Here is a 25,061-nt window from a genome sequence, read left to right as displayed (position 1 = left end):
AAGAGCATGGACTCACTCAGGGTCATGGTGAAAGTAATCCTCAGGTACAGGGCAAATATCTATATCTCCTCTCTGTATCGCTTAAGGTATTTAAAGAAAATCTCAGTATTTTTTAAATGGATTCACCCACTGAACCTCACTTTTTTTTAATTTCCAAGATCTACATCGGCCTGGAAATTGTGTTCTGATAACACAAGCCAAGTCAAACAACCACCTTCTCAACTCTTTAAATAATGACTCATGTAGCTTACTCTCTGTGTCACCACCGGGTACATCAATCACGAGGAATAAGATAAAAGACTCACCTCCTCAAATGCCATTACATGGACGAACGCACAGCTAAGGTGCACACACTGCAAAAAAAAAGACTGCAGCTCATAAACAGATATTGTATGTACACTCACTTCCTCCTACAGATGTACACGTGGAGGGAGGAAGTTGGAGACAGCTAGCAGACAAAGAGGTCCATTCATGAGACAGAAACTGACTGCACTCATTAGGGAGGAACAAACATGACCTAATTAGACTAACTTCTTTGATTAAATAGTTTGTTAAGGTTAAAATTTTGAGGTCAGAACATCAATCACCAGTAGAAAAGTGAGAAGAATTACAATAAATCCCTCTTCAGTGAGTGTAGAAAAAGATCTGAAAAGGTTGTAAATGACAAGGAGCTCTATGGGGAAGTGGACTCAGCCATGTATACTATATGTTTGCATTGCCATAGTTAATATTTTACACAAAACTTGACAAAGGTGACATCATCATTATATCTTTACAACACTTTAATTGAAATGAAAAAGTTGAATGCATAGCATTTGTCAACAAAGGTTCTGAAACTATAGTAACCCAGGTCAGCCGTTACCATGGGGACAGCCATGGTTTGCATTCCCCATATAAGTGAGATTGAGCGAGGATTCACCCTGCCGTCTCCTTGACGCCCAGTAAAAGAAGTAATGGCACACACACTATTCATTCCTAATTAAACCCAACCAGTCTCTTTTTGTATGTCTTACTATCTCTGCCCTTGTGTTTGTCAAATGGTCGTGTGTGTCTGCATGAGATTGTGATGGACCGAGTTTGACGACTATAAACACACATAGTTACTGTTCATCATCTTGAGATACATTAACACAGGCTTGATCTCCTTTCTCTCTTTACTCATATACACTAAGAAACTCCAAGAAGGGTGTATTACTGCGGGAAGGCTGATTGTCTTTGACAAGTGCACAGTAAGGGCAGGAGGTCCGGGGTTGGGGGCATGTCAGATGTAAAACACACATGCTTTGATGTGCACTTCCAACGTGCTGACGCCATAGCAAACTGATGCAGCTGTAAGTCTTGCATCAGTGGACGGATCAAATCAGCACTGAAATTGTACAGTGTGTGTGTGTGTGTGTGTTAGCCTTAGTGACATTTGAGTGGCATCCCCTTCCTTTTCACAATTTGTAAGCATTACCAGACTTACAAAATGAGATATCCACCATTTGGGAAACAGGCACCTTCTCAAATTAATTAACAATACGTCATGTTTTATTTTTAAGTATGTAACATAAGCCAGGATTATCTATCATATAAAAGTGTCACATTTAATATTTGTATAATAACACAGTGCAGTAGTTTTACATCTGAGGTCAGTCTGAGTTCACCCCCTCAAACTTTAATATACACTGATTCAGACACATGCTCCTCAATCCGCCCAGTGATGCCGCTGTTGATGATTATGGTGAAGATGAAGGCTATTACTGTCGCTTGACCTACCTGCTCCATAGCGAGAAGAAGAATCAAAGGACCCAAAGAGACCCCCCTCTGCTCTCCACAAGCTGTTTTTCAAAGCAGAAGAGGCAAAGTATCCACATTATAACAAATATCTGCTCCTTCTATAGCAGTGGGTAAAGGGAGGCCTCATTCCCAGCTAATGCTCCCTGCAGAGGCCTCATTTGTTTCCCATGAGATGGAGGAGGTACTGCTCAAATAAAAGCTGACCCTATTTGGAGTTCACAACATCCTCAGACATTCAGGCTCCTTGAACAAACATAACTGTGAAAAATGCTTTTTGCCTGGGTACTGCAGAATTACAAATGTCTAACTTAAAATTCACACGTATGGGTGTCACTTTTTATTAGTTATCGGAAAGCTCTAATCTGAATCACATTAAGATACGAGTGGAAAAAGGGCAAAGTAGCATGTAGGTTATCAGCTTTTATACACTGAAAACATCACAGAGGACATGGTAAAAATTCTGTGTCCTTTAAGCATGTCTCAATTTCACTCAGCAAATCTAATACTCCTGTTAATCAATCAGCTGACAGCTATGAGCCCCATCTTGATGAGATAAAACAATTAGCCTTGCTAGACATGCCTCTGCAGAATTATAGTATATGAAATGAGTCTGTCACCTACAGTTTGCCCCCGCTGTGCTCTAAGAGTTATAAATTACAGCCACACCCCTGTCTGCAAATAGTTATATACACTGGTGGTCAAAGACTCATTGTTTTAAAATATTAACCTGAGGTAGGCATGCTATCTCACTGACAATTTTTGAAAGTAGTGAGTCATTTTCGGAAATAGGCTTATGTGCCTTCTTATCTGCCTTCTTATCTGCAGAGAGTTGGATGAGAAGACAGATACCGCTCTTCAATTTGTACACTAAATATAAAGCTACAGCCAAGAGACAGTCAGCTTAGCTTAGCGTAAAAACTAGAAACAGGGGGATAGACCTTGCCTGGCTCTGTCCAAAAGTTAAAAAAAGCTGTTAGCATGTCTACAAGTCACAAATTAACATGTTATATCTTGCTTGTTCACAAAACTAAAAGAAACATCAAGTTGTGGTTTTACAGGGCTTGACAGACTATTTCTGAGCCAGGTGCAGTGACTTCCTGGAGTCCTGACATCATTGTGAGATTGCCAGCCAAAAATTCATTTTTTTTATACTTTGGTTTTTGTATGGATTAAACAAATAAGATATAACATGTCAGTTAACAATAAATGAACTTGCTGGTGCTAGTAGGCTAGTTGTCTTCCTGTGTTTCAAGTCTTTATGCTAAGCAAAGCTAACAGGCTCCTGACTGTAGCTTCATGTTGAATGTACAGATATTCAGAGTAGTATGGATCTTTTCATCCAAGTCTCATTTTAAAAAAAAAGGTATTTCCCAATATGTTAAACTACTATCAGATAAACTGACAAACTAACCAAGCAAATGTCCAAACTATGAAAGTGGAAATCATGTCTGATGTGTTGAGATTTTTGATAGATTCCAGTATGCTGAAGAAAAATATCAAAAAGGCAGTGAGGTGAGAACCAAAGGGTGGCTTTACAACACTCAGCGGGCCCCCTGGCACAATTGTCTGGAGGTCTGCCAACTGCTCACATTCCTCCCTTTCTTTTGGGACTCAGAGGTCTGGGGTGGCAGAGAGCGGTTGAACAAGACTGGCATCAGGGTCACAGCAATTCTGCAGGGAAAGTGGCGAGAAGTGATATGAGAATAAGGCAGGTGAGTAAGAGAAGAGAGAGAACTGAAGCTGGGGGTGGGGGGGTGGGGTGGGGAGTGAGGTGGGGGGGAAACACACACCAAACTCACCAGCTTACCCCTCCCTTGTCCTCATTGTCTCCTCCCGTGTGTGATCGACTGGAGGGAGGTGCTCGGCCGGGAACAGGGAGAGACACACGAGCTCTGAAGGAGAGTATGCACACACAGTATGAGGGACATGGGAGTCTGATTAGAGCTGGAATGGGGTGTTCTGTACTGTAGGTCACTCTGCAGACCTTTTTCTGGAGGGAAACTGAAGGGCTGGACACAGGAGACGGATACAGGAATTCCAGGTCACAAGGGCTCCTGTGGCAGAGCAAAGTCTTGGCTGGGTTGGGCTGGTATTCCAACCTCTCCCTCTCACGATCATGAGCATGACAGAGGTAGAGTAGGAGCAGAACGGGGACAAACACATCGAGAAGAGGAGAACACCTAGAAGTAAGAGTGGTAAAAATCGCATATTGGGGCAACCAAGGGGTCGACTTCTGCTCTGACCACCTTTTTCACTCCTTCATGATGGGATCCTCTGTGGAGTTTACCTGCTTGTTGCTGGTGGTTTCTACCCTGGTGAAGAACCACTTGGTTTCTGGGGGTTGTTTGGGGAGATGCTGCCGTGGCAGAGACATGGGATGTGTGACCACTGACTGGAGGATGGACCGTGTGTATGGGACATGCTACTGCGACGAGGGCTGTGTCAGGACCAAGGATTGCTGCTTCGACTACTTCACAGAGTGCCCAGGTGAAGGATGAGTAGAGAGCAGTGCTCTGAGTGTGCTGTTTATTGTTGTGCATGATACCAGTGTGACATAACCCTTTTAATCTGTCTGTTTATTGGACAGAAGATAAAGAAAATTGCTGTAGTAAGATCATATTCAGTGCCAGGTTGATACTAGGCTGCTTATCACATACTGTATCTCAACTGACACATAGCTGGTAGTGTGGATATGTTCCCCATACATGTGAAATTGTTTGTGCAGGCTGTGCCTAGCCTCATTTCAGTGGACTAGCCCACATAATGGAATTAGTACAAATATTTGAAGAATGTGATTCTGTCAATCAGTTGTAGCAATTACAGTTCCAGTCAAACAAGCAGAGCGTACCTAATATGCGTTATAGGCCGGTAGTCACTAAATCTGCTTGCTTAATACATCAAAGCCTGATCATCAAGCACAAAGCAACCGAAAAGAAAAATCACAGGACTTGGTGATTGAATGGGTTGCTCACTTGGCCGGCTCTCAAACCACTTGTAGTAGAGCAGGAAACACTAATTCTACAAGTCACAATCAATGCTTCATTGATTTAAGTTATTTCCAGGATATTTAGCTCCATTACAGTGTTCCACAGGAAAACGATAATTATGCAATCTGCAACAAAGCTGCAAGCTTTTACTGTTACTGTGTCTCAGAAGTCACCTCTGTGCACACTGTGACCTGTAGAAGTCAGTGTTAGGCCAAATATCTCTGGGTATCTCCTCAGATCAACTTTGCGCTCGCCAACACAGAGGTTATGTTTTAATAACACTCTTTCTCTCCCAATATGGGTGCCAACCTCCAGCTCAGGACTGCGCTGTGAGCGAATGGAGCTTTTGGAGTGGCTGTGCCAAGCCCTGCCAACCTTCAATGCGAGTGCGTGTACGTCACATAGAGCAGCAGCCCAGTAACAACGGAGAGCCCTGTCCCAGCCTGGAGCAAAAAGCCGGCTGCAGGGAGTACAGAGACTACCATGGCGCCCACTGTGGAGTCGAGTCAGGTATACAAAAGCAAAAAAACGTTGTGATTTTGCACTTTAAATAGGTTAAATCTGAAGTGACCTAGAAACACTTAATTGGTTTCTCTTATCAGGTCTTGCATTCATCACAAGCATGGAGTTTGGCAAGGGGAGGCCCAAGCATGACAACTATGGAAACCCCCTGAACCCTGGGTAGGTTTCATATCATGCTCTTATAAAGCCTCCTTGAATACTCTCAAGCTGCACATGACCTCGGATATCTTTAAATTCAAGAGTTGAAAAGTTCATGAGTGTTGTCCGGGGTTAACCTCATTTTAGTGTGAAAAAAAACAAAACAGCCCAATGTTTTCTCCATCTCAATGAGCTACCTGTGGGTGTTTGCTCACCTGGATGTCTGTCCACAGACCATTAAATATAGCAACGTCAAGAGACCGCCCACAACCCTTTGAAATGAAATACTCAGGCTTTAATAAGGGCTGTGACATAAAATGAACACACACAAAGGTCTGTATGACAGTAGGTGAGGTACTGTGAACAATTTATGGTGTATCTTTAGGCAGAGTTATTCCCATTTCATATTGGGTGTGTTCATGCTACATACTATGCCAGTCACAAATTGGGTGATGATGTCCCTCCTATTGTGTACATTCAGTGCGTCCTTTAGTTCTCTGTCTTGATTTATAGTCTTAATATCACATGAATAACTGTTGTGACCTTTATGACCATGCCCCTGCTCCCCTCAGATTCTGTGTGGAATTCACACTGGAGTCGCGGACACCCCACTGCACAGTGCACAACCAGCCACACACACACTGGATGCGCTATGTGACAGAAGGCTTTAAAGTGTGCGTGGCATGTGAACCACCTGCTATGCGAAACAATAGTGGCAGCTGCCAGGGAGACGGTCAGCAATCAGACAAGTATGAAGTTATGAACCTTTTCTATGTGTGTTCTTTAAGCTGTTATAGTTAAGGTGGAATATTTGTACATGCCAAGTTGTTTCTTCAATCCTGGATTGCTTAGAAAGGATTTGATATAAAAACAGCATTTTACATTCCATTTTTTCTAGATTTGCCATTTTATCAGACCAAACATTTAGAAATGAAAAATAAGCAATTCATGAAATGGTCTTGACCAGGACAAATGTGAGCAGGATAAGTTCTCACCTCCTTCTACAGTTACTTAATATATCACTCGAGCAAGGCAGTAAATCAATGAAATGTCAGCATCTTGTACTGCACAGAGATATATGAAATGTGTGAAAGTATGCATATGGTGGTGTGAAAACCATAAACCTGTGTTGCAGAAAAGCTGTGCTCCGCTGGCAGGCAGTGGGGTACCCTCAGTGCAGTGGCACATGGAAGAAGATCCAGAAAACCCAGCGGTGCAACTGTCCACCACAACACAGCTTTGTGTTCATCTGAACCACACAGAGCACCACTGGAACATGTGCTCTGGTGTGGGGTCCACAATGACATTTCACAGTCAAGGTGCCCTCATTGGTGTAACTAAAATATGTTCCAATCAGGTGCCTCAATACAACAAGCTTTCAATACGAAGCGATGCATAGCTTGAGGCTTGACAGTTGTGCATTCCAATCATGTCTCTACTAAATATGCTACACATTTGATATAAAAATATCAAATCACTGCAACCATCATGCATGTTTCCATTGTTCTGTGTAATGTGACTGCACTTTGTTGCACATTGTCTTATATCAACTTTTTCTAGTACACAATCACATCACACTTGATTTTGCATTACTTTATTGTAACAAGCCACATTTTTTAATTTTATTTGTCAATATATTACATAAAGGACCAGTGAGTAGGATTTAGTGGCATCTAGCATCTTGCAACCAACTGAATACCCCTCAACTGAACCTATGGTGGCCGCGAAACTTGTTAAAAACATGAAAGACCCTCTCTAGAGTCAGTGTGTGGTTTGTCTGTTCTGGACTACAGTGGAAATATGGTGGACTCCATGGAAGAGGACCTGCTCTCTATGTACATATAAAAGGCTCATTCTAAGGTAACAAAAAACAACTTATTTTCAGGTGATAAAACAATAATTAAACATACTTATGAATATTATATTCCATTTCTGCCAAGATGCCACTAAATTCTACACACTGCATCTTTAAAAAAAGAAGAAATAACTTAAAATATTATATAAAAATACTTCACATGTAATTTTATTATGCTTTTGTAAGAAAAAAAAAAAAAAAAAAAAAAAAGATTATCACTGTTCACTGTGTTGAGTGCCCTCTAGTGGTATATGTTCCACTGTGCAGACAGGAGCAGAAAAACACCAATAACATAAATGTACATCTTCAATTAAGCTATGGGCTGAATATCAGTTGAATGAGTGGATCAGCTAAATCTATGTTTTTATTTACAGATAAATTGCTACATTGTACAAATTAGAGGCACTCTCCCTCTTCATCAGACTTTGTGTGCCCTCATTAGAATTCTCCAGCGGTCTTTGAGCATGGTACCAGTGCGTCCTTCAAAGTCATAATCCAATAATATGCGAGACCACTTCCCCTGGCCGTGACGTTTAACGCCATCCTTGAGGTTTTTGTCCATCTGGGCGTTCCACTTCTAAACAAAGGAAAACATAATCTCTTAGTTATAGGTTTTGGATTTCTCAGGAACCTTGATTTGGGATTAATTTTATTTGACACAACCTCAGATATGTATTTGGTTCGATTTACCTGAGGTCGTTTTCTTGTTTTTCTTGATTCTTGTTTGATCTTCGAGGTGTCCAATGACCTCTCAGACAGCTGTGATAAGTCTGTTGGTGGAAGGTTTAACATTCATTTTAGCTGCTGTTAGGTTTATTTACACTTTGAAATAAACAAAGTATGAAAGATAACGTATCCCAGGATATTTTTCACGAATGTAGATATTACATTGACTAATACCAAAATACATGTTGCTTTATAAACAGAAATATCAACTGCAAAGGAAAATAAAACTTACCATTGTTGGACATTCTTCTGAGGGAGATGTAAGGCTTCTTGCAAGAATCAGGTTTCCACACATCAGTTATTTTAGTTGAGAGAAGTTTCCGTTTTGTTCTGCAGAGAGGCAAAACAGTGTGTCAAAATGACCTGTTTTACTCCACATAATGCCCTTCATTTGCGTGTTCAGAGCAACTTACTGAATTTGTATATTCACCAAAACATTACAAGAGAAACCAAAATCCATAAATAAGATTACTTACTGAAAACAGACCTTAACACTCAAATTCTACTAACCTCGAACAAACAGCTTTCTCCTTTTTTCTGTTAGGACAAGAATGTACAGTATATTGTTCAGAACAGAACATGAACATTTATGAATACAAATGCTTAGATTAAAGGTTATTTCCTACTTTGCGTCCTTTTTTGTTGATTCATTGGCCTTTTCTAAGAGAGAGATGTGTTGTGTCACCGTGTCCTCAAAACCTTCAATGTCCTGTGACGACTGGGCCATCTTTGTGGCTGCCTGGAGGACGGAGAGGCAGTCATAAAGACCAGAATAAATTATGTTTCAAAATATTAACTGTTCATAATCTTCCACAACAATTAACTTTCAGGTTTAAGTATTGCTATAATGTCAAAACAAAACTAATGAGGCCTGTCATTACAATGCCCTTCTGAATTTAACCTTGGTCAGCGGCCATTATGTAAATCGTTCCTGAAACTTTCATGAATAAGCGAGTCTGATAGACCCTGAGGAGGGCTCTGCTGAATGTAGCAGTTTGCCCTTCCAAACTAATTTGATGACAAATTGTCAATTAACTATGACTGATAATGTCACATCAGCACATTCAGTTGGTCAAGGGGTCATTATTCAGAGGGGTGAAAACAAAGCTGAACAGGGCTGCGCACAAGATTGGGGAAATTTACTGACTGCTAAAATGTGCTCCTAAAACCTTGCTGTTACATAACTGAAGCAAAACATCAGGCACCTTATGCGTTTGCTGATTAAATCCCACGCAACTAAAGAAATCCTTCACCTCACAACATAACAGTTGAGCAGCTTTTGTGCCTCACAATTCTCACCAGATCTTTTTTGATTAAAAGGACAGATGTTATAATCTATGACTTATTTATAACATGTGGCTGTACTTTTTTTTTGCCAAATGAGTTCTCAAGCACCAAATACAGCTCCACTCAAACTATCCTTTCGCATTTGTGAGGAAGGAAATTCTCTTGGTCAATGTTTTGAACCAAGATTTAATAATTTCCTGCAGACTTACTTCTTATTTTTCATCCGTACAAAGCTTGATCCCTAATTTTACATTGGCATTAATCTTTCCGGGCCAGACATACAAAACAGACGTATTTAATTAAATTTTTTATTCTCATCATGAATAGACTGAATAACATCTGGCCAAGTCAGACTACATCAGCAAAGTTAATCCCACCCTGGGAAAATTTCCAAGTATCAGTGTAAAACATGTGCTTTGCCACTCTGTACAGCCACTGTTGTGCAATCCAATGGACTTGAAGTATGATTAAAATAAAATGTATCTTTTGAATTATTTAAAAAATATATTTACATACATGAATGCTGCCAGCCTAATGACTGGTATTAGTGATTAACTATGAATGAGAATTCTGTAATTAAGCCTTTAAATGATGTTTTGACACAACAGTTTAATCAGGCAAAAAAATTGTCACGTCCTGTACCTTGAGAAGGAAGTCAGAGGGGTTCTTCTCCAGGTAGGTGTCCAAGAAGGACTGGATTGTCTCCAGCAGGCGGCTGAAGCTGAAGCTCATGAGGAATGGATGGTAGGTGTCCCTCTGTGTCACTATTGTTGTCAGCTTGACTGTCAAGTTCTGTTGAAAAATCTGTTGTTAAGCATTTAAATCAACCAAATACTCCATTGAATGTCCCTCTGCTTTTAAAAAGAGAAAAGACAATAATATAAATACACACCTGTGGGAATTCATGGTTGTTCTCAAACCACTTGAGAGCAGAAGAAGCAGAAGATCTTTGACCTTTCTCTAAGCACACAGCCACAGACTAAGAAAAGAACATCAGACACTTTACAATCAAAATAAGGGCAAAGCATTACCGTGTGACATCAGGATTTTAATCTTGCTTATTCCTTGAACTAATGATATCTATCCATTATATCCAGCAGACTGTGGTATTCTCCACACTGACTTTTACATCAGTCAGTCACAGCACTACCTCATAGCTGGTCACTCTCATATCTTGTGTTTTGTTACGGTAAAAACATTAGATCAGTGAATAAAAATACACACCCCGAATATTTGATAAAATTACCTGGACAAGCAGAAGAATCGTAATGTTTTCAAACAAACTTTCATCTTCCGCTGTTTCTCTCAGCTGTGACCATATTTTGGCAGCAGACATAAGAGGCATCACGCTGTCATCCTCCTCAAATACGACATCTGGGGGAAAAAGCAACACAGCAACAGTTTGTGGCATGGTGAAAATACCACTAAGGTTTTTGTGAGAGGGTGTACATCAACATTTTGTGCCTATGTATTATTAAAAAGGACCCATTATAGACTATTGCAAGTAGTTTGCAGAGCTCAACAAATGCTTACTGCTCATATAAATAGTTTTACTTAGAAATGTTCAGAGTGGCTTAAGAATTTTGCAGGAGCTGTATAAATGTATTGAGTGAATTATTAAATATGAATGAAAAATGTCTTTGGTTCTGAACTCCCCGGAGGCTTAAATTCCAGTCAAAAGCAGCAATGCAGGCTCATCGCTAAGGTTTTACCGCTAAATTAAAACTTAAGCAGATGTGGAAATGTCAAAGAGGAAGGTCCAATTGAGCTTCTGACCGTGATGTCTTACCCAACTGCTTTCCATGCATGACTCTTGCGAGGAAGGCACATATCACAGTTTTCTCATCACAGAGGTCTCCTTTGAGAGAGACACTCTGACAAATGGCTGCAAAGATAAGACAAAAATATTTACAAAAAGTGTTAACTACTACGTTTTCAAAAACATTACCAAGGCACTAAGATAGAGCCCTGTAGTAGAAGAAGTGTAAATAAATTAACATTTCTCCCTTTCTCAGTGTTATTACATATCTGTATACAAATTAGATGTAGTTAACTCTGTTAATAATCTGATAATGATAATTTGTTCATTATAGCTTTTTAGTTACTAATAACACTATAGTATTATTGTATGGCTGCAACTAAATATTTTTATTGCAGATTATTTTAATGATTAATAGTTTTGTCAAAAAATATATTATATATATAAAAATAATTAGAGCAGCAACAATTAATCGATTAGTTGCCAATTGTTACATTAATTGCCAACTATTTCAATAATCGATTAATTGATTTGAGTCTTTTTTTTTTTTTTTTTTTAAAGAAAATATACAAACTCTCTAATTCCCGCATCTCAAACGTGAATATTTTCTGGTTTATTTAGTCCTCTGTGATAGTAAACTGAATGTCTTTGGGTTGTGGACTGTTGATCGGGACAAAACAAGACATTTGAAGACGTCATCTTGGGCTTTGGGAAACTTATCAACGTTTTCCACAATTTTCACACATTTTGTGTACCTAACAACTAATTGATTCATGGAATTAACGATAGGTCAAATCGATAAAGAAAATAATCGTCAGTTGCAGCCACAGGCTGACAGGCAAGACACAGCTGTATTTTCATTAAACATAGAGGTGTCTTTAAACTGCCTGAATTCATGTCATCATATTTATTGTGTTATCGTAATGCATTCGTTACATTTTACTCGTCCCTGCAGCTTTCTCTCTCTCTCTCATACACTTCTGTTTCTACATTGGATGTTCATCACTCTTTGTTTATATTTAGAAGCTGCTTGTCGTGCAAAGTTACCTGTGAACATTTCCAGCTCAGTGACAAGTTAACAAGGACCATTCAACAGTTTGATTACGTGCTCAGTTACTTTGTACTTCCTTTATTAAGCATTGCGCACTTATAATAGCCCTTAGCGATATACGTTTCATTTACGTCATGAGATTCTTCCTGTTTTGCCAATTTGTGCGCGCTAATTATTTATTCAAGTCCACGAACTTTTAAAACTATACTCTATGGTTACTGTTAACAATTATTCAACGCTAGGTAACTTAGCTAATGATAAATTAGCTAGCCTAGCTGTAAATAACTTACCCTTGAAAGTCGAAAGAGTTTCATTGAATGCATCAAGATTTCCTTCCTTGAAACGCCGACACAGACTTACAAACAAGAAGTCCTGCATCCACCGTGAAGCAACAGCTGTAACGCGGGAGAATTGAACACTTTCATCTGTATTATTTGTTGTGGCTGTTTTGTTGTCGAGCTCAGGATCCATGTTGTCTTTTTTATGAAATTGTTTCATTTCTTCTTCTTCTTTGGAAGTTGTTTGATTTCCGCGCGCTTTATTAGTTTGGCCTCGCTTGACAGTCTGCAGCGCCCCCTGGCGTTAAGGAGTAGTAACTACAAAATAGCGTTTATATACAAATTAATTGGGTTATCATCCATTAACCAAAAATAAAATCCGCTGTAGAGTGCAACGAAATCCAATAAAACAGTCCTGGAATATTAATTTTCATATCTTTTGTTTAGACTCTGTCAGAGCAAGTTGATATGCTGATTTTTGCAAGTAGTGTTGTATTAGATTGCATTGCAGTTAAAGATGTTTCACCATAATGGGACATTAAGTCTGAGCATCAGGGGATACAGTTTCCACATAGGCAGCCAATGAAGTGGCATTACCGGTAAGTGGTTTTTATCCTACTATGCCATTTTCCGAAATGACACATTTTGTACCGCTTTGAATTGAGAGTTTAGAATATAAATTACTCAAGTTTATTAGACTCAGCTTATATAGCTAGATTGGTATGAATTAACTATCAGTTACAACCTTTTACAGTAAATTGATTCAAAAGCAAAGAAAAACAGAACAGCCTGATCTCTTCAATCAACCTACAAATAACATGACTTTACACTTTCAAATTGCATGCAGTGCATATGTCAAAGTCCAATTATGTGTGCATGTGATATGCCAATCCTTCCCAGGGAAGTGATGTCAATATATTGCAACTTTCTTTTAGTTGTGTAGGGTTATGGTGAGTCTGCAAGACCCTTCCCTGACTTTTGGCCTATCAAGAGGAGGCAGGTTGGGCAAATGGCTAGATGATTTGTTGGCAAAAAGTTGCAAAAGCAGCAGGAGAGCACTGTTTGTTTTGGACATCCTTAATGTCATGTTGGGCATTTTAACGGGAGATTTTTAGCATCACATTGAGACATTATGACCGCATTTTACAGTTTTAACCCAAACCATGATCTTTCCCTAGCCCTAACCTAGTCCTTAACCTAACTAACAGTGTTAAATGAGACATGAAAAGGTTAAAAATGCAGCGTTCAATTGGTGTATCACTTACACGTAAAATTGGACTTTAGTGTATGTAGTACACGCAATTTGAAAGCGCAATTTGAAAGTGTAAAGTTGTTATTCATGTGCAGATTGTGAGAATGGGTTGGACAGAAAAAAACCCCAGATACAATTAACATAGAAGGACCGCAAATACAGCAGGGTTTTATGCTAGCTTTGCAATGCACTTAGCACTCTAATGGTAGGCCAATTTCTCTAAAGGTACTAATTTAATTAAAAACTGTGGTTAGCGATCTCAAATATTGACAGGATTTATACTGAATGGAACTGATATTGCATAGAACAAGACACAACCATTAGATTACATTAGTACATCTAATGCATAAAAAAAAATTATCAAGGAGTTTCAGTAGATGCAGCCTACCGCATGTGTGTATGCACACACCTATGTAGCTTAGCTGAACACATACACACACAAACCTCAAATGATCCACAGGTAGGAGATGCAGACCCGGTAGAACAAGAAATAATAAACGGGAATGATTTGATGAAATTTTCTAAGCTATGTCTACATTAATCTGTTACATTTGCCCTGAGCTAACATGTGACACAGCAAACCATAATCAAGATCAGATTTTCATATGTAGTGTTTTCATTGCATAGAAAATAAAGGTTGCAGCTCTGACATTAAAGAGTGCTGTAGTCGCATATAATGATGGTACATAATAAACATGTTAAGCAACTTTGTTCATGAGAGCAACATTCATGAGAGCAACGTTATAACATTACTGCCATGGGCCAGTATCGAATCCACAACCTTGCAATCTAACAGGCAGAGCTGAACATTACTAGGGCTTAACTACAGAGCCAGCAGGGGATCCCTGAAACACAGACACTCGATTTGAATAAGGAAAAACTTCCTAAAAAACCCCTTTCACAGGGTGAAAAATAGAGGAAACCTCGGCAAGAGCAACAGAGGAAGGATCACTCTCTTAGGACGGACAGACATACAATAGATGGATTTATAATATATATGAAGAATGTGATGAAGAGGATGCCAAGCAGCTTTCAGGTGCCACCAGAACAGAATAGGACCTGAGCCACGCGACCTCCATCAACATGGAGACCTGGCAGGAAGACAGACTACACACGCACACAGGAGAGATTCACATCACTCCATATACGGCAGAAGAGACAAGAAAGACATTATTCACAGAGGACAGAGAGAAGGATAAAGACATCATTCAGAGAAAGAGACATGAGGTGAGGCTGAGCTCCTGCAGGATGGGGAACCGGATCCAAAACCTCAGGAAATGGCACCGACAGCCAGGGAAGAGAGGAAGAGGAGAGGCAGAGCAGTTCCAGGATGGATGCAGGTCTAGCAAGAGATGCCTGAGAGACAAGAGAGGACAGGAGGAGAAAATAGGGAGAGAGATGGAGAGAAGAGAGAGGGGCATACCGCTCGGACACTCATGTGCTTGTAGAACAAACAAAGAGAAAGTTAGAGAGATGCAATGGTTATCAGAGCAGTTGCAAGAATTAATAATCTTGTTGGCAGGACAGCACTTAGTAAATTAATTCAGACAGAAACCGAATCACTGTGCAGTATAAGGTCATGAAGCACTCAATTAAAGGCAACTAATTGTAGGTTAAGGCAAAGAGATGAGTTTTAAGTTTACATTTAAAGGACTCAACAGACACAGATTGTCTGACGTCAGCAGGGAGATTATTCCATAAGAATGGGGCCTGATAGGAAACGGCCCTGCTGCCTGCTGACTCAAACAGAAAAGTAATAGCACACATCTGCTGAATGAGCTGCACAGTTTGACATCTGAATGGATTTTCTAGCACAAAGTATGCAGCAGAAAAGGTCCAAAAAATGTACAGAATGTTGAATAAGAAGACTTGTGAAGGACGAAATGTCACACAATGACTAGAATGTGTATTTCCTGATGAAAATGCATGTGATTGCTGCTGGCTGATTAGACTGCCAGCTGCAGCCGCTGCAATCAGGGAATCTGGCCATGAGAACAGAGCTTAAACCACTGAGCCGGCAGACTAGCATTGACATGTTAAAAGAAATTCCCATTTTGTTGAGGAGAAACTGATTTGCCTAAAACTAAAGCTTATAGCCCAGAGGTTTGTATTAGTAGCAGCAGGATTACCTGAGAATGAGGGTATATGATATCTGTACACAGTGTTTGAAGGAAGAGAGAATCTGTAAATTTAAGAAACGGCAGTGACCATCTGCAGTGTGTACTGCAGTCAGTGAGAGCTGGAAAGTGTGCACCCTATCAATTAAGGTTTAGATCTCAAAAACTACTAGAAAATGCAATTTCTTGTCATGCCCTGAATATATTGTATTAAAAATTTAATATTAGAGATACAGCTATGATATCCCTAGAAGCGCATCAAGCCTTTGATAGGATAGAGTGGGGCTGTCTTTTCAATGTCCCAAATCTTGGGATTGGAATACATTTTCTTAAGTGGATCCAACTTTTATACACAGACCCGACTGTTGAGATACTGACTAATAATAATATCTCTCAACCATTTAATCTCCAACACTCCACCGGACAAGGGTGTCCTTTATCTCCATTGTTATTTGCATTAGCCTTTGAGCCTTTAGCTATGGCCAAAAGGGCCCATGAAGGCATCTCAGGTATAACTATCGAGCATGAGCATCACATATCATTGTATGCGGATGACATCATATGTTTTCTAACAAATTTAAAGGATACCATTAAAGGATAAAGGATAGTATTAATTACAATGAGTGAACCTAGCCCATTATACTACTTCCTAAAAGCACAAACTATTTAACTATATTAACCAGAGTATTCCTGGTGGTGGAACATACCTCAGGCTAACCCGGAAGCCCCCACAGCTTCAACCAGGATCTCCTCTATGCTGAACGCTTATCTGCCTGACAGAAGCTAGGCTAAGGAAAGAGGCTAGCCCGTAGGACAAGCTTGAGAAAATCAGAAGGTGACAGTATTGCTTACCCTTCAGACAGTACTCTGTCAGTAAATCTGCAAGGTTCGGAGATCAGTGTAATCCTTGGGATACTCCCTCTGTCTGTTAGTCCCCTCTGTCACGATTATTTTTCCAGTGTCTCTTTTTGTCATGCGATGATTCCTTATTGTAAGGTTGAGATGCTGTTGTTGGAAACAAAGCAAAAAAGAAAATGATGAAAAAAGTAAAAAATAAAAAAGGAGAGATAGAAAAAAAAAAAAAAAACCCCAAAAACATAACACAAAAAACAAAAACAAAAAGAAATATAGAAAAAAGAAAGGAAAAAACAAAAAAGGAAAACCAAAGCAAAAAAAAATAACAAAAACCTACACCAAGGTGATAACCTGGATGTCCACTTACCTGCTCCCACACACAGTCCCTTGGGCTGCCTTTCACACTAACCTGGAATCCTTTCACTGCGCCCAGTGGAGCATGCTGGTGCGAATCTGCTCTCAGGCTCTACTGACGGGGGAAACTGCTACTCAGAGATGGGAGAGAGAAAAAGACATGGTGGGTAATGATGGTGTTAAATGCAGACACAGACGGCAGTATTTGTGTAAAAAAAACAACAACAAACAAACAAAAAAACGTTCGATGATTTTGTTGATCAGAATTTGCTAATATCCACAAGGCTACTAATTATTTCTCATGTTTTGTTTTCTGACAATCATGACTTAACATGTTCATAAATCCTTTGTTTTGTTAAGATTATGAAAAAAAAAATTCAGACATGACCTTTTTCTATGATTTTTAGACGACAAAATATCAATGTGTGGCGGGAAGAAGGGGAGAGAACTATATTTGATGGGTGAATGAGACTGAAGACCAACTACACCACCTGGGGAATTGCACCCCAGTGAATATGTACGACTGGGAAATAGGCTTTACCAAATACCAATAACCTCAAGTTCAAACTTTAAGGCACACAGACTCGTTCACTGAGGGGACAGAGATGATAGAGATAGAGATGATTCATAATTTTCATTTTCATTTCATAATTCATACTTTTATTAAATCAAATAAGGAAACTGGCAATTGTGGCTGAAAAGACAAGAAGTAGTTTGTGGTTAAAAAAACACAATATAAATAATAAAAATATTCTTTTATTACAATAGTATTTTAAAATATAATTAAAATCTTTTACCATTAAAAGTCTTTTTAAAGTGTACTTCTAGTTAGTTTACTTGTTTAGTTTTGCTGAATTCCTGGATGCCTATGGGATCATGATTATGTTATTTGATTCCATAGACACTCAACAATTGAGCCAAGATAGTCTGACATTGCTGTTTCACATACTTAAGACTACACGAAACACATAAAAAAGGTCTTTCTGAGGGCATTTCTTTGTTTCTGACTCTGGGAAATTGGGAAAAACAGTAAAATTCCCCAAAACTGCTGTATCTCTGAATTATCTCTTTAACCAACCCTGGTGTGAAGTAGCTAGTTGTTGCCAGCTGGATACAAGCAGGGGTCTGATCAGCCTCTGCTGCGTTGCCCGGGGGAGGGAGTATGATGTTGAAAGACCCGAAACTCTGATGATCCCACACATATCACTGATGATGTGTCCAGCAGCATCAGAAGATGTTTTTCACTCAACCAAATCACACACATTTAGGCTATTCTATGTGATCTCCTTTTGATAACTAATGTAATACTTTTTCACTTCCATTCACCAAGCCTCCCCTGAAACTGTTTGGAGCCCAAATGGGGAGCCTCACCTCCCACTTTGAAAACCTCAGAATTGACCATTTTCCATATCAAATAGTTACGGTTAAATTTGGTGGCAAAGGCTCTGCTGTTTGAGGGAACTGTCAAAGAATCTGAGCAGCAACAAGCTAATCCAGAAATCTCCTTGCTTAAAGATCTCCTCCAGACATGTCATAAGATATATAAATATAAAAAAAATCTGCCTTGGATAATAATGCATCTAATATGGATTTTCACAAAAAAGTTTACTTACCCCATTCCTTAAAATGACATCTACTCCTTCCTCATTCAAAAACCCAGAATGTATGAATATGTCTGTCTCCCACTTTGTATATGTGAACTGGAGGCTTCAATCATTGACCACACTTGGCTTGTGATGTCACAAATCATGCTCGTAGGTACATGCCTTAAAATCAGATTTAAGGTGAGCACAGAGAAATGTCCCCCTTTCAAGTAAATGTGGAAGCAAATTCTGCACATACATCACTCTGAACAGTGAAGAGAACAAAATCTACCCGAAGAAACAAGAAGAACATATTTTTGAGTGGAGGGGGGCTTTTAAAAATTTGAAGCCTCAGTGCAGATAGCATCAACATTTTGTCCGTGACCCACAAAAGTTAATTCTTTCCAGGACATACGCAGGTTTTTGTTTGTGCCCAAGAACAAGCATTAGTGAGAGCATGTTTTCCTGTATTTATATATGCAGGTATATTATTAATGTTTGCCTTTGTGTGTGTACTCACATGAAGGTGGGGATTCTTCAAGAAAACACAAGGCTCGATCATACACAGGATGCTTCTTGTAATGATTCTACAGCATAGACAAACAAACAAACAAAGAGATTTGATGAATAAATCTCAGGTACATCACACTGAATTATAGTCAGAGAAGGGAAATAATAAGACAATTAATTAATTAATTAATTAAAGGAATAACTACCAAAGAAGACAATTTGAGCAATAAAATCATGAAGGACGGAACAATGGGAATAAAAAGGAGGAAAAGATGAATGAAGGATGTGGAGGTGGGCGTGGTCAGTAGTCAGCTGCAGGAGAGAGAGGTGTGGAGATGGCTTAGGAGAGCAGTGCCAGGTGAGTTGATTTGCACAGCTGGTGCTTGTTAACTAATTGTACTCTCCCTTTCAAATGCAGTAGTGTGCTGGGCCTCAGATGACTGCTGCACACCACAAAGACAGACCGACAGACTGGCTGTCAGGATTGTTTGGCAAGGGCCGAAACTATTATTTGGTGAGACTGAGGGACTCCAGAGACTCAACTGCATGCGCCAGAAGAAGCCGGGCAACAGAAGGCACATGATGGCTTTATGTTTAATGTTTATATTGAAATGTGTGCATGCAGCAGAGAATAAAAGGAGGTCTCTGTAACTGATCTGTCGTGTTGGTGTTATATGCCTAGGGCACCCACGGTAGCAGCAAGACTTGCTACAAAGGAAAACAATGAAAAACAGCAAAGATGTTTATTACATTAATTTCCAGTGCTGCTAACACAAGTTATTGGTTCTCAATGAAATGATGCTGGAGACACTGAACAAATGAATATCTAAACTATGGAGGATTCAGTGTGACACCTGTTGCTTACAGCATATGGATGAGAGCAGGTGTTCTGACTGTGAGACTGGCAGTGCCTGCTGGTGAGCAGATAGGAGGTCACACAGGTCACACAAATCACAGAGGAACCCAAACACAATAACCAGTACTAACACTTCATTAATCTTTATCAGACTACTGAAGGAAACTGAAGGCTTTAAACATTTGCTATCAGGACAGCGCCTCAGATACATCATTTTTGAGGAGAAAATTCCAGCTGAAATTATGTGACTATAAAAAACATAATCAGATCTGTGACAACACCCATAGAGACAATACAAAGCTATGTTTCAACTTGCTGTCATCATTTTCAGTTATTTTCAGGCAAATAAATCTGAGGATGAAGCCACGACAACCACAGCTGACTGATCGACTGAGACCTCTTAATCAGGCCAACATGGACACAGGAATTAAAAAAAAATATTTCAGTTAAACAATACTTTGTTTTAAAGGCATCCCATTTTAAACATAAAATCAGTTGAGTTGTCATGACTAGTACCAGTACAGAGTAGCCTGCTGTATAATGTCTTCTGTGGCCCTGGAGAAACAGTGTTGTCTGAGAAAATAACCCTGATGATGTCATTGTGATGTCATCAGGGTTATCTCAGCTTGGCATGGAGACAACAAATGTTAACCAGAAAGCATGTGTCACGAAGTGGAGGTGTAGAGTTTGAAAGATGTGGCCAAGTAACATGCAGGAAGGGAACAAAGAGGTTGCATTATGGGAAGTGTAGGATCCAGCAGTTGTTAAACTTGATTCATACTAAAAGTCAGGACATTTTAGCTGTTTCAATTCTCACCATTCACAAAAAAATCTGTCTCTTTTGAGTCCCAATTTCATGGAGTGCAATAGTGAGTCACTGGAGAACTTCTTTAAAATCACCACAATGCACAGGACATTGTGGATTAAAGGGGAACTCCATCAATATTCCATATCAAACTGTTTTTCCAGGTGGTGGGGAGTTTTACTGCATGTTAAAAAGTAGTATAAAGTCTTGTGTCTCTAGAGGGAGCTGTGTGAAATCTGATAAATCCACCCCAACTGAATGTCTTACAGCTTGAAATGTGAAGGACATATGAACGTCCTCTCCCGCAGAGTGGTGTTCAATAAAAATCAGCTTGTGAGGACAAAGGGTGGGATGAATAGGTAAAATCGGGTGGGAAAAAAAAAAAACCCAAACAAAAAACAAAGAAAAAAACAAACAATCTTGAACCAAGGTACATTTGCTAGCTTTTTCCAGTGTTTTCAATTGCAATCTTAAAGTCTTACTATGGGGAAACCTGTCCAGAGTGGAAGGTGGTAGGAGGCAGACTCTATCTGAACTGTGCAACCAAAATATATGTGTATCACCACAAAGATGAAAAAAACCCCCTAAAACAAACTTGCTTGCTTATCTGAGGAAAACTTCACACAAATATGTACAGCCTCTGTAAGCTGGTGTAGAGCTCCATATCCACATTCCACATTGTCTGCAGACCGGTTGTCATGGGAAACGTCAACATTGGGTTTATTTTCCCCAAAAATATTCCACACAAACAAATAAATGAAGGCGACTGAATTAACAGAGTTATAGGGCCCTTAAAAAGAGGTCAACAAAATGTAAATACTGAAAAATAAGGCTAACAAAAAACCTAACAGACCTCCAGAATCTTCTTCTTCATTGTATTGGTTTTTATTGGTGGTTAGTGTCCAAAATGTTGTATTACCGCCATCTACTGGACTTAAAATGTGCACTGACTAAATAAAATAGTAATAACCCCTTCCCACTCTGCTCTAAATTCTCTATTTTTCAGGTGTTTGAGAGAGCCTAAAAGCATCTCTCAACATCTGCTGCTCACCTTCTCCAGAAACTTCCACAACACTCAGAAATCTCCTTGCTGAATCTACAATTATGTCAGTTTTCCTAAATTTTCTTTCTACTCCAGCAGTACAGTACCATTGCCAAGAAGGCCAAAAAACTTAACCTGATTTTTACAAAAGCAAATCTCAGCATGCTTCCTGATTGATTTGTCCTCTATCATAACATTTCTTACCTACTTCCTAGTGCTTAAATCTGTTCTTAGATCTGACCCTGATTATTTCTGCCACCCTTACTCTCTTTGGACAGTCACCCTTCCATGCTGCATGATTCCCTTTGCAAAGAGGACACTGGATCTTTCTCACAGTCTCCTTCACAATCATTCTCCCCACATTTACCACATGTGGCAAAACCACTCCTACATACAAACAAACTATGGCCAAACTTCCAACAATTCTTGCACTGCAAAGGTTTGGGAACATGCTGCCTTACTGGGTACAACACGTGATCCAAGAACACTATCGGGCAAGTACTCTAGGCAAAGTGAAGCATAATAGATTTAGTTTCATACTTTTCATTAACTGCTTCGTCAACCCTCTTCATTCTATAGCTGTCTGTCACCCCTTTGTGCTCTTTAAATCTCCTTGCATCCACTCTGTGTGAGACTCAATCAACGACACCTTTTATTGGAGCTGTCTTACTGAGTGGAAAACATGTCACTTGGTACATCCATCCCAGAGTCCAACACCTGGATTTTCAAGGCTTTTTCCATCAGTGACTTACACTTGACATCTATCAAGCCAGACCGTTTAATGTCAATCAGTTTAACTTCACCCAAGTCATTCTTAATCCATCCTGCCACAGTGTGCTTTTCTGACAAAGCTCCACATCCAACATTTTCACTCAAACCCTGAATCTTCATTCCAACCACGTAGCTTTCTTTTTCATGTTTACTCTCACTATGAATCGATAAATCAACTTTTTTTTCTTTCTCTTCCCTGAGGCTCTGCCGCTTTTAACTTCAAAACTCTCGTCTTCCGTTTTCCTTCCACCTTCGAATTGACAGCCAACCTCCAGAATGAGACATGAGGGAAACATATATACTGTATACTGGCTGATCAAACCAATAAACACACGAAGGGGAGGACAACATAGACAATAAGTAAAACTCAACACAAAGAAGCCCTAATCCATCCCCCTGCCATGCCATCAGAGCTCTTGGTATGGTCCTTGGCTTGGGATTCTGCGTAAAACCATCCTTCACCATCAGCTCCATCTTCTGTCAGACCATGAAGGAGAATTCAGCAGCCAGTTAACTCAAAGGAAAAGAGAAATTAAGTAATATGACAAAACAATATAAACTAAATGTGTGTGCTTCATCTAGAAAACAGTGTATTGTCAAAGGTGCTAATATACAAATTCTAAACCAAAGAAACTGGCTGGTTTTATGTAATTTAAGTGACTGCAATGAAAGTAACTTAACATGTGGTACTGATGTTGGTGAGTGTGTGAAACCTTAAGTCTTCAGTTGTGTGGCTGTGGCTACAGCCATCACACCGGTGCAGTTCTCAATGTGTCTGGAAAGGAGAACAGACAAGACACATTTAGTATGTATTTCAAAAGTGTTTTTATACTGCTTAACTTAATGAGTTTAAGATTAGAACTGAGAGTCAGGATTACAGTAAGGAATAGTTTTAGGTGGGGATAAGGTATGGTACATGCTTAAAAACAGATTGTATAACCTCCACCAGACAGGGATTGGAGCTTAGAGTTAGTTGAAAAGTGGTTCACAATTTTTCAAGTCTGCCTTAAAACAACAGTCAGGTGCTCAAATGAACATTGAAACATGTTTTCCTTGCCATAACCAGTCCTTCTGTTCATAGTGACCATTAGAAGATCCCCTCACAATCCAATTACAATGTAAGTGATGAGGGACAAAATCTGCAGTCCTCCTTCTGGGAAAAAAATGTATTTAAAAGTTCATCTGAAGCTAATATGTAGCTTCAGCCACCCAAATGAGTCAAATCAAGTAGATATCTTCTAACGTTACTGTCTTTTTAGTGCTAAAGTTCCTCTTATTGTCACTATACTTCCATCACAGCTCAACAGGGAAACACTATCTGAGAAAACACAAAGACGGAATTTGATGCTAAAGAGACTGCACATGTGGCAGATATCCACTTAATATGACTAACTCAGACTGCTGACGCCTCATATAAGCGTCAGATCAACTTTTAAATGCATGTTTGCACAAAATGACTGTGGACACACTGTGGATTTTGACCCTCATCACTTACATTGAAAGCACATTTGAAGGGAATCTTTTAATAGCCAGTATGAACAGAGGGAATAATTACAGTAATGAAAACCTCTTTCAGTGTTAATTTGGGCACCTGACTGTTGTTTTAAGACAGACTTGAAAAAAGTGAACCTATCCTTTAAGAATTCAGGGAGGTTAAATCTTGTACCTGTTAAGTAAACCAAGTAAATTATTCAGATTTTTTGTGACCTAAATTTACTAAAATATATATTTTATATCCAGTCACAAACCTATGTGGACCCACATGGTCTTTTGGGCCCTGTGTCTGTACAGGCCCCATGTGTGTCTGCCAGTGAAAGTTGCTAAAAGGACCAAGGTGAGCTGGAGCATATTTGAGTATTTATCCTTATGTGGACCCATTCGATCACGTACAGCATGTGGGCTAACAACTTGACCAAAGTGGGATACAAGTGAGGCACTTCTGAATGCTATCTGTGGGTCATGTATAGATTAACGAGTTAATTCATGTATTTTTCTTTTTTTTTTTTTGGATTTTCAACACACCTCTTCCAAGTTTTTCCACATGTTGTCCATTTGGGAAACCTGAAATAGCAGCTCATCACTAACCCATTAAAGGCCCACACATTGTTTTTACTAAATTAAGTTACAACCTTATGTTTATGCTATATGACAAAGTGGTATAGCATCATCATATTGACAGCTTTCTGCAGTACAGCAACAAGAACATAGCGATGGAGGTTTGAGTATTCAGCATACACACACTTCCTCTGAACACACACACTCTCAGAACTTCATGTGGCTCTTCATAGGTTTAATGTTGTGTAGACATGGTCTGAGTTTCCTGGCTGTTGTGGTTTGTTGGACATGAAAGTTTGTCATGTGGCCTTGTGGGAGCCCAGCAGCAGAAACAGGATAGTGGCCTTTTGGATCCAGCAGTGGATGGCAACAAATCAAAACACACAAATCACATTGCACCGAACATCTGTTTGCCCCAGAGAAAACTGCTGTAAAAGCCCTCACTTTGGACTTAAATTGCTCCAAGAGTACAAAAGGTA

At 39.5% G+C, this 25,061-nt stretch overlaps 2 protein-coding genes and 1 long non-coding RNA gene across 4 annotated transcripts; 1 reads left to right on the top strand and 2 right to left on the bottom strand.

The window, feature by feature from the left end:
- The first annotated feature begins 3,579 nt into the window (after window positions 1-3,579).
- Window positions 3,580-8,637, top strand: LOC137173233 (somatomedin-B and thrombospondin type-1 domain-containing protein). Its single transcript, XM_067577960.1, has 5 exons — window positions 3,580-4,266; window positions 5,082-5,276; window positions 5,369-5,447; window positions 5,999-6,175; window positions 6,562-8,637. The coding sequence occupies exons 1-5, from the start codon at window positions 4,041-4,043 to the stop codon at window positions 6,677-6,679; spliced, it is 795 nt and encodes a 264-aa protein (XP_067434061.1). The 5' UTR covers window positions 3,580-4,040; the 3' UTR covers window positions 6,680-8,637.
- Window positions 7,005-12,621, bottom strand: terf1 (telomeric repeat binding factor (NIMA-interacting) 1). Its single transcript, XM_067577959.1, has 10 exons — window positions 12,395-12,621; window positions 11,084-11,179; window positions 10,541-10,668; window positions 10,187-10,273; window positions 9,937-10,086; window positions 8,634-8,746; window positions 8,518-8,544; window positions 8,240-8,337; window positions 7,972-8,051; window positions 7,005-7,858 (listed from the first exon to the last, which is right to left on the bottom strand). The coding sequence occupies exons 1-10, from the start codon at window positions 12,600-12,602 to the stop codon at window positions 7,700-7,702; spliced, it is 1,146 nt and encodes a 381-aa protein (XP_067434060.1). The 5' UTR covers window positions 12,603-12,621; the 3' UTR covers window positions 7,005-7,699.
- Window positions 12,622-14,619: 1,998 nt separating this feature from the next.
- Window positions 14,620-19,804, bottom strand: LOC137173141 (uncharacterized). Of its 2 annotated transcripts, none has more exons than XR_010925110.1 (5): window positions 19,260-19,804; window positions 19,064-19,130; window positions 16,974-17,091; window positions 16,604-16,756; window positions 14,620-14,990 (listed from the first exon to the last, which is right to left on the bottom strand). It is a non-coding gene; the product is annotated as an uncharacterized lncRNA (long non-coding RNA). The 2 variants fall into 2 exon arrangements; XR_010925109.1 differs by having other exon boundaries at window positions 17,016-17,091; window positions 19,260-19,793.
- Between the last annotated feature and the right edge of the window lie 5,257 nt (window positions 19,805-25,061).

The sequence above is a fragment of the Thunnus thynnus genome, chromosome 21 (genome assembly GCF_963924715.1).
Source record: "Thunnus thynnus chromosome 21, fThuThy2.1, whole genome shotgun sequence".
Lineage (NCBI taxonomy): Eukaryota > Metazoa > Chordata > Actinopteri > Scombriformes > Scombridae > Thunnus > Thunnus thynnus.
This window is presented reverse-complemented; position numbering and strand designations above follow the sequence as displayed.